Source organism: Choloepus didactylus, chromosome 18 (genome assembly GCF_015220235.1).
Source record: "Choloepus didactylus isolate mChoDid1 chromosome 18, mChoDid1.pri, whole genome shotgun sequence".
Taxonomy (NCBI): Eukaryota; Metazoa; Chordata; class Mammalia; order Pilosa; family Megalonychidae; genus Choloepus; species Choloepus didactylus.
Window position 1 is genome coordinate 51,234,895 of NC_051324.1, and position 9,799 is coordinate 51,244,693.

Sequence of the window (9,799 nt, forward strand, 5' to 3'; positions counted from 1 at the left end):
GGGTCCTGACCCAGGCCTTGGAGAGGTGAGGCCGGCAGCGGGGCAGGAGGCTGAGGCCGGGGCAGCTCAGTTCTTGGACTGCTGGCTCTGGCTGAAGCTGGTAGAGACCTGCTCCTTGAGGATGGGCCGGGTCTGGCGGCCAGAGGAGGAAGATGAGGAGGAGTAGACGACTGTGGGAGAGAGGAGAGGAGTCAAGATGGGCCCTGGGAGCTGAGCCAGCCCCAGTGCAGGGAGAGGGGCTCTGCGGAGAGGGGTCCAGCCCCCACCCCATGTACACAGGCAGAGGCGCTCGAGTGCCGGGGGCCTCAGGACTCTTACCATCGCGGGAAGAATAGGACTGGCCAGAAGTGGACTGGGAGGAGGAGAGGCTGTGGGGGAGGAAGGAAAGGCAGATACGTTAGGTTTACAAGTGCTGGGAGCAGTGGGCCCTGAAGGCTCCCTGGGGCACGACTGGGGACTGGGCACTCACTGGGCGTCTTCGCCCTCCAGCAGGCGGCGGTAGGTGGCGATCTCCTGCTCCAGCCGCGTCTTCACATCCAGCAGGATCTTGTATTCCTGGCTCTGCTGCTCCATCTCACAGCGCAGCTGGGCCAGCTGCTCCTCCACGCTGCCGATCATCTCCTGGATCTGGGCCAGCTGCATACAGTAGCGGCCTTTGGTCTCCTCCAGGCTGTTCTCCAGGGATGCTCTCTGCAAGTGGGAGAGAGAGAGGAAAAGAAAGTAAACGGATGTGGGAATTCCCCTCCCTCCACGTCTCTGGACCTGTTTCCTGAGAGGTGCAGGGATTTTGACCCCGTGTGGATGGCTGCTGGGGCAGACAACAGGGAGCAACATTATTCCAACACTTTGGGCCTTAGTCTCCCCATCTATAAAATGGGTACAAAGATCTCCCCTGTCCAGTCCAGGGCAACACAGAGAGGCAAAAAGGGAGAGGTGGAAATGTATTGTGGCAGAGTGGAGGGGGTGGCACCAGGACTGGTGATCTGGGGTGGGCTGCGCCCTGCGTACCATGCTGAGCAGAGACTGCAGCTCGATCTCCAGGCCCTGCAGCACCCTCCGGAGCTCGGTCACCTCACTGCGGCCACTCTGCACCAGTTCGCTGTTAGAGGCCACTTCTCTGTTCAGCTCCTCGGTCTGACATAGGAAAGGAGACCAGAAAGCATGAGGAGCTCCGGAAGTCTCCGCTGCCTGGGCAGTCCCATAGGAGGGCTGAGGAGACCAGCCCCACCTTGCTCAGGAACCAGGCCTCCGCGTCCCTGCGGTTCTTCTCTGCCAGCTGCTCATACTCGTCGCGCATCCTGTTCAGGATAGAGCTCAGGTCCCTGCCGGGAGCCGCGTCCATCTCCACACTGACGTCCCCGCCGCTCTGACCCCGGAGGGCACGCATATCCTAGGAAGGGGTGGCAGGAGGCAGGCAGCTCAGCACACCCCTCTCTTGGCTCTGTGAGGATCTGGGGACTCCACCAAACCAGCCTACGAGCCCAGCGCCGGCAATGGCCCACCTCCTCGTGGTTCTTCCTCAGGTAGGCCAGCTCCTCCTTGAGGCTCTCAATCTGCATCTCAAGGTCGCTTCTGCTCAGGGTCAGCTCGTCCAGCACCCTGCGCAGGCCATTGATGTCGGCCTCTACGCCCTGGCGCAGGGCTAACTCATGCTCGTACCTGGAAGGACAGAGGGCAGAGAGAGCATCAGGCTCCATTCCCGAGACCTCTGGCCCTCCTGGGTAGAAGCCCCGCTCCTCGCCTCCCGCCCTCAGCCCACCACGGCGGTGGCTCACTTGGTCCTGAAGTCATCGGCTGCCAGCCTCGCGTTGTCGATCTGCAGAGTGGGCTGAGCGTTCTCAACAGTGGCCATGATGATCTGGGATGGGGGTGCAAGGACCTCAGGGAGGGAAGAAAGGAGCTTCCCCAAACAGGGGGCTAGCCCACCCTCTCCCGGCCACCCTAGAATGCCTTCCCCACCCAGATCATCCCTCATATTCCACATCCCCCCATCCTGAGCCGGGCAGGAGGGAGGCTAAAGGTGCAATGCAAGAACACTGGCAGGGAATACGAGATTCAGGGTTCCAGCCCCAGCTTAGACACATAGATGCTAAACAGAGATCCACCACCACCAAATCTCTTGGTGACCTTGGCCACTCTCCATAGTTGGGCCTCTGTTGTCCTGTTTGTAAAATGGAGATGCTAGAAAGAGGTTTTCTAAGGGCCACTGTGGCCCTGACATCTCACAACGCTCCATCCACCAGAGCCGCCTTCCCCCCGGCCCACCCACCTTGTTCCGCAGGTCCTCGATGGTGTTGAAGTAGGAGCTGTAGTCCCTGGTCTCGCTGGGCCGCTGCCTCTGGTACCAGTCACGGATCTTCACCTCCAGGTCGGTGTTGGCCTCCTCCAGGGCACGCACCTTGTCCAGGTAGGAGGCCAGGCGGTCGTTGAGGTTCTGCATGGTGATCTTCTCGTTGCCGGAGAGGAGGCCGCCATCGACACCACCAAAGTCTCCTCCAAAACCCCCAACAAAGCCACCGCCGAAGCCGGCACCCAGGCCACCACCATATCCCCCACCAAAGCCGCCACCCAGGGCCCCACCAAAGCTGCTGCTGCTGAAGCCGCCGCCATAGCCGCCCCCAATCCCGCAGGCGCCCCCGGAGGAGAAGCGGGAGGAGGAGACCGACAGGCCCCCGTAGGTGCTGGGAACCCGGCAGGATCCTCCGGCCAGGACGGAGGAGATGCGGCCGGAGCCGCCGCCGATGCCGCAGGAGCCCTTCATGGAGCTGGAGGAGGTGAACTGGCGGCTGCAGGTGGTCATGGTGCCGAGGAGGAAGGCGAGAGAGCGAGCGAGTCGGCAGAGAGGAGAGGCAGGTGCTCCGGGAGGCTGGGAGAGGGTGCGTGTGGCTTCCCGAGTCCCAGGAACCTTTATATGGCACCTGGGCCGGGCGGGGCCCTCCCGCCTGCTGACTCCACGTTCCCACCTGATTTCACCACTCCCGGCCCCGTCCACCTCCCCACTCTGGAGCTTTCAGCCCCCGGTCTGAGCTTTGCATGTGCTGGCTCAGGGATCCCACCCAGCTCTGGGGGGCGTGGGGCCCAGAGGAAAACACACAAACGCTAAGTCAGTCGTGACTCAGGCTGGGCGGCTGGGAACCCCAGTCCTGGGACCCGGAGCCCGAGGACCAGCGGGGCCCCAGCCCAGGCGCTCTGTGGCAGCCACGTCCCCGGGCATGAGTCAGCCCTTTTGAAGGACTCCCTGCCGCAGTCATGGCTTTGGATGAAAGATGCCTCAGCGACTCTCTCGCGCTGTCTCGGGGGTGGCCGTGGGGCTCCCACACACCCTGCGCTGGGCAGGAGGCAGGAGGCTGGGTTCCTGGACAAGCTCTGCCCCACGCACCGTGTAGCTTGGGCCCCTCAACTCCCCTCTCTGGACCCTGTAAAGTGACAAGTCCAGACTCCTTTCTAGTTCTAAAAATTCAGACCTTCTTTCCCCTCTTGGATCCAACCCAGTCTCAGACGCTGCCTTTGAGCCCCATATCTCAGAAACGGTATGTATGTTGGAAAAAAAACCCATTATGGGGCAAGACAGGTGGTGGCTTGAATCCTGCTCTGTTCCTCACTAGCCGTGTGGCTTAGGCAGCTCCTTTAGACCCTCTGGACCTCAGTTTTTCTCATCTGTAAAAGGGGAGGACAAAAACCACTGGCCATATAGGAGCATGCAGGAAGGGCCCCAGCTTTCCCAATTCCTGTCCCGCCAAGTTGCCCCTTATGTGGCTTCCTCACTCCCCAACCCCCGCTGGGGCTTTGCACTCCCCTCTCCACCCCATGACTCCCACCTGATGGACACCCCACCCCAACACATGCCTCCCCCACTCCACTGCACGCCTCTGTGCACTTATCGTGGACGCCGCCTTGTAACTGTGCTGGGGGGTCCCACCCTGCCACCCCTGCAGGGTATCCCCTGACCCCACCATGGACCTCAGAGTTCCCATACAGAAAACAAGCCTATCCAGAGATCAGTTCAGACAGTTTCCTCCACGTGTCCACAGGCTCCAGGAAGGGCCTGATGGCTTCATCCATTTTGTCAAGGAGTAGGGGGAAGGCATGAAGACTCCCCAGTCACCTGCCACGCACATGTGTGCTCAGGAGGGTTCCACGCATGCATCCAAGCCCCGTGAGGGGTCGTTGTTGCTGCCACCCATTGCACAGAGGGAGCTGGGATGCACGGAGGGCAGGTGTTTCCCAGTCACCCATCAAGAGTGGAGCTGATCTCAGCCAACTCGGCAAATTAACTCACTGCCCTTCCCCCTACATGGGACATGACTCCCAAGGATGAGCCTGGACCCGACATCGGGGGATTGAGAAGTTCTTCTTGACCAAATAGGGGAAAGAAAAGAAACAAAATAAAGTTTCAGTGGATGAGAGATTTCAAATAAAGTCTAGAGCTCATTCTGGAGGTTACTCTTATGCATTCTATAGACACTCCTTTAAGTTTCCAGTGTGTCAGAATATCTAGAAGGAAATACCTGAAACTGTTGAACTGTGAACTTGATTCTTGATGATGATTTGTATAACTGTATAGTTTTTTTGTGGGACCATGTTATTGTGAAAGCCTTGTGATAACACTCTCTGGATCGCATATGGGCAGATGAGTAATAAAATAAAGACAAAAATAAATGATTAAGAGGCATGGATAAGGGGTATGGGATATTTTAGGTGTTTTTTATTTTTATTTTTTTTTAGAGTAATGAAAATGTTCTAAAATTGATTGTGGTGATGAATGCACAAATGTATGATGATACCATGAGCCATTGATTGTATACTTTGGATGGATGATGTGGTGTGTGAATATGTCCCAATAAAATTGCAAACAGAAAAAAAAGAGTGTAGCCGAGATGGGGGCCATATCTGTCTGCTCCCCCAGTCCAGACCCCTCCCGACATCATGTACTGCACCACACGTCTCCACTTCCTTCTTGTTCTTGATCCTTGAATTAACCCCAGGAAGTGAGGAAGGTGGTGGGAGAACCTTAGAGAAAGGGTTATTCGCCCAAAGTTGCTCAGCTTTAAACTGTGGAGCCAGGGCAGGAACCCAAGCTCTGGCTCACGCCACATTCCCATGAAGCAGGGACAGGTGGGTCCAGGTTTTACTACTCCCCATGGTGTCTGGAGCTCAGCTCTGCCTACGCTGGGCATGACCTTGGCCTGAGAGCCCAGCTGAGCACTGGGGTCTGGAGGGAGTCTGGCTCCAAAGACGGAGGCCTCTTCTGTGGCGCTGCCCCCCAGCCTTGACTGTTGAGGTTGGAGGAACTGAGAGGAGCCTGCCTCGGCCTGGGCAATGCCGGGCAATACCACCTTGAACCTTGAGGTGGGAAGTTCTCTGTCTCAGCGTAACCAGCGCATTGTTACTGCCACATCTCACCCCATCAGTCGCTGGGGACCTCCACAGGGGGAGAAGCTGCAGGGAAGTTGCTCACCAACCCATCAGAAATCTCAGCCAACCCCATGGCTCACGCACCCACAAGGTGCCTGGCTCCCGGGGTGAGGAGGGACAATGACGTAGTCCCTGACCTCTGAAGTCTTAGTTCTATGAGTTCTCAGACAGAGACTGAGAAATACAGACCCATGTGGCAGGAAACGAAGGGCTAGGCTGAGTGGCCCATGCCCAGGGCCCTGGGGTGCAGGACACACTCTGCCACACCCCCACCCTGGGGTGCATAGGGGTGCATGCTACCCCACTCAGCAGTAAAGGGGGGGAGCCTCAGCAGTAAAAGGAGTGGGGCACTGCTCGCTCTGTTGTCCAAGATCCTCTTCTGAAGGTGACTGGAGCCATCGGGGAAGCTCCCTAGCAGAGGAGCGGCTCCAGCTGGGCCTGGAAGGATCTGAATTGGCAGAGACTGTGTGGCAGGGCATCCCTTCGTTCAGCCTGGTGTTCCCAGAACACAAACTCCCTCCAGGCAATGGGTCCGTCCCTCCCCCCACCCCGCCCTCCTGCCTCGTCCCTTCAGCCTGTCCCAATCAGGTACAACGTCATCTCAGCCCAGCTGGCAGGGAACATATTGGCCACGTGCCTCAGCATGCAACCAAACCTGACTGATGACCAGAATCCCCGTCCAATTTCCAGGCACCTCATCCAACCCATTAGATCAGCACCGCCGAGGACGAGCTTAGGCCTGGAGATGGTTTACAAGCTCCCCCGGGGGTTCTGATAACCAGGCAGGCTGGGAAGCAGGAGGAGGCCAGGATGCTGGAGGGAAGGGAGAACAGGAGGCCCAGGGTGGCTGAGAGGAGACAGGGGCTGCTGCAGGGCCTCCAGCCCCTGGTAGATGGGCCAGAGCCATGGCATCAGGGCAGGACCAAGAAGAGGCCGGGAGGGCTGGGACAGAGCTGCCTGGTGTCAGGGCTAGTGGGGACCAGCCCTGGAGCAAGTCATCCAGGCTCGAGGAGCCTCAGTTTCCCTGCTGGGAAATGGGAGCCATAGCACTACTTCACAGGCATGTTACAGGGATTGAGGTTGCAAGAATAAGGCACCTGGCACAGCCTAGGGGCTCCCATTTCACCTACACAACAGGCATTTCGAGAGCACCTCTTTGTGCCAGGCTCTGTGCTGGGCACTCAGGTTCAAAGACCAGAACAGGGAAGCCCTTGGGTTCAGGGGGCCTGCGGGGAATTGCAGTGGGCTCCCTTGGGATGAACAAACGTCCCCAGGACAGGCTCTGACCTGCGATGGGTCCTAGCATCAGGGTGCATCTGGGAGCCCCAGCTCTCCTTCAGGCGTCCTCTCCCCTCCCAGAGGTTTGGGCCCCTCCCCCTTCCCAGGGCAGGGCTGTGACAGTTCCTCCCCCTGGTCTGCACAAAAAAGGGACCCTCGGGGGAGTCCCGGCTCAGCCAGCACCTCAGCCCACAGCCTGGGATGGCACAAGGGACCCGCCCTGCAGAAGGGCTGTGGGGGCAATGCAGACCCCCACTGGGCCCAGCCCCTCCTCCCCCAGCACCCCAGACTGGGGCGTCCTCAGGGCAGGGGCCGTCTCTCCCCCACAGACGGGGCCCTCTGAGCCCGAGTCTCCTTCCCTTGACTCGGTGCAGACCTGGCCACAGCGTGGACGCTGTGCACGAGCTCAGGTGTCCCCACGACACCCAACTCCCCTGCAGGAAATGCCGCCAGGTCAGCCCCTTCCAGGCGCAGCACCTCCGGGGCCTAAGGCGAGGGCAGGCTGGGAGGGCAGGGTCCTGCTCTAGCAGAGCTGGCATCTCCCAGCCGCCTGGGCAGCAAGTGGGGAGGAGGATGGAGGGCAGCAGCAGAGGAAAGCACAAAGCTGTCGCAGGCCACATGGCCCAGGCCTGGGAATGGCAACTGTGTGTGTCCGTCATACGCGAGTGGGCGGGCGGCTCCGTGGGCAGCTGCTCCCGCCTGGCTGATGGGCATGAAACGTTCCGCACCGTGGCCAGGGGCGGAGCACAGGTGAGACTGTGATCCCCTGCAATCCTGCCACAGGGGCACCTGGGCCTGCGAGAGGCCCCCTGCGCGAAGCAGCCACAGTTCCTGCACCAGCCCCAAGGGGACCACAGGCCCCAGCCCCAGTAACTCGGCCCCATAGCCCCCACCTGCCCAGGCCGGGGCTGAGCCCTCCTGGAAAGGGCAGGGCTTTCCCTATCTGGGCCCAGAGCCATCCCCCGGGGACACACGCCACCCTTACCCCAGCACAGCCACCACTGCCTCCACTGACCCAGCTCCCTCCTGACCCACCCACCCACTCACTCACTTTATGGGGAAGGGCTTCTTCCCCAGCAGAGGGGTGCCATCAGGCTGTGTCCAGCCCTGCACCCTCACTCTGACCCCTCCTCACTCACCCCAACAGGGGGAGTCGAGTCTGCAGAGGGGAAAGACGGGCCCTGCCTACCAGCCCAGGGTGGGGCAGAAGGTGGGGCTCCCGGCCCCCCCTCCCAGCACACTCCTGCTACTGGGTCCACTGTCCCCCACCCCTGATCCACGCCTGACTTCCCGGCTTTGGGTCAAGAGCTGAGTCACTGCTCCTCTCAGAGCCTCAGCATCCCATCAACACAATGGGGTGCCACTTCCCAGAACCTCCCTGCTTCCTGGGACTGCTGTTTGGGAAATGACATCACCCTCTGGGATGAGCCGTCCAAGGCCCAGGGCTGGTTCTTCTGGTTGTGCCCGCTGTGTGGCCCGGGGCCTGGCAGAGCCCTGCCTCCCCCTGCCCTCCATCCTCCTCCCCATTTGCTGCCCAGGCGGCTGGGAGATGCCAGCTCTGGTGGAGCACGACATTGCCCTCCCAGCCTGCCCTCACCTTGGGCCCCGGAGGTGCCGCTGCAGGCACAGGCTCCCCGCCTCCAGCAGTCCCCTCTGCCATAGAGGACCCCAGCGGTCTGGGCTGCCCGTTAGCTGCGGCTCATCTCGCCTCCTTGTTTTATAGCGCAGCGCCCAAGGTCCAGGACCTGCCCCAAGTCCCCACACCCCAGCTGCCTGCTTCACAGTCTGGGCTCTTCCTGCTGCCCCCACCCACACATCCCTGGCCTCCGCTAGGCCCAAGGTCCCCACCACCCCAGGCCTCAGGAGTTTCCGGCCACTACCGCCCCCTCCCACCCGGCCCTCAGGCCCACCCCATCTCCAGGCACCAGAAGAGAGAGGGTGTTTGTAGAGGGTGGTCTGAGTCTGCAGCACCAGAGAAGCCCTGCGGAGGCCTGTCCATGAATTGGGTCCTCGTCTCATTAACGCCTTCCCACCACCCCACTCCTCGAAGCCAGCCAGGAAAGCAGGCCCGCCCCTCCCAGGGGCTTCTGGATTTACTCGAAGAAAGACTTCCAGGTGCCAAGGCTCCTCCCGACCTTTCACAAGCTCTCTTTCCACATCACCCTCGCCTGCCACCCAGAATGAATGGGGGCTGGTTGCAGGGGGTACTGGGCGTGGCTCAGTAGGACTGCCCAGAGCCCCTTCCCCAGGGGCACAGCAGCCCACTCTCCCTCACCCCACTCCCATGCTCAGGCTGCTGGAACCAAGTGGGGTGGAGGCAAACCCTCCCCAAGCAGCCCCCAGGCCTGATCCCCAGGCACTAAGGCCCCTCCCCATCATGAGCAGCCGCTGCCCAACTGGGGAAACATCCCTGAGAGAGGCCCCTTCCTTGCTCTCACACCTGCTGCCCATCCACATCCTTCTCCAGAAGCATCGGCCTCCATTCACATTCCTGGGGGCCCACTAGCCTCCTTTGGAGGTTTCCAGTCACACAGGGACCTGGGCCCTAACCAACCAGCCACCCAGCCTGCCTTCCCCCACCTCACCCACCCTCCTGCCACTCCCAGGGTGGTTCTGACGCCCATCTCAGTCCCCCCAGCCCCGCCCCTTCCCAGGGGAAAGCCCCACCCCCAGGACCGAGAGGAGCCATTGATTCAGATGCATCAGCTCTTGGCTTTGAGGCTCCCACACCTGAGATTATCTCATCCATTTATGGATGAGAAAATGCGGCTCAGCGAGCTGGGTGACTCCATGCTGAGGTCATGGAGCTAGTTATGGGGCTAGAGGAGGCACCCAAGGCCACTCTGACACCCCAGCTGGGCCACCCTCCTGCCTTGGGAGATGTGAAGCCTCCAGCTCCCCCAGACTCACTCTTCTCTGTGGTCTACAATGACCCCTGACCTCCATGAGCATCCAAGCCCCAACCCCCATTCTGCCCCATTCCACCCATTCTCACTGGGGCCCACTTCAGTAGCCGCAACAAGACTGCATTCCATGTGTCAGTCAACCAGCTTTATTGGGGTCCTGAACAGGAATGCGGGGAAGGGGCTGAAGCAGGGGGGCTGAG

At 60.5% G+C, this 9,799-nt stretch overlaps 1 protein-coding gene across 1 annotated transcript; it reads right to left on the bottom strand.

Moving 5' to 3' along the window:
- Positions 1-465: 465 nt before the first annotated feature.
- On the bottom strand, positions 466-2,800 carry LOC119513369 (keratin, type I cytoskeletal 16-like). The gene is made up of 7 exons (XM_037808526.1): positions 2,667-2,800; positions 2,270-2,594; positions 1,776-1,858; positions 1,503-1,659; positions 1,229-1,390; positions 1,009-1,134; positions 466-690 (listed from the first exon to the last, which is right to left on the bottom strand). The coding sequence occupies exons 1-7, from the start codon at positions 2,798-2,800 to the stop codon at positions 466-468; spliced, it is 1,212 nt and encodes a 403-aa protein (XP_037664454.1).
- Between the last annotated feature and the right edge of the window lie 6,999 nt (positions 2,801-9,799).

Bases quoted from the DNA above. Each gene is read 5' to 3' on its own strand.
- LOC119513369 (XM_037808526.1), bottom strand. From the start codon at position 2,800: ATGACCACCTGCAGCCGCCAGTTCACCTCCTCCAGCTCCATGAAGGGC. The intron at 2,595-2,666 runs GTCGGTCTCCTC...CGGCGGCTTCAG, and splicing joins CCCAGCACCTACGGGGGCCT to CAGCAGCAGCTTTGGTGGGG. The intron at 691-1,008 runs GTACGCAGGGCG...TCCCACTTGCAG, and splicing joins TGCAGTCTCTGCTCAGCATG to AGAGCATCCCTGGAGAACAG.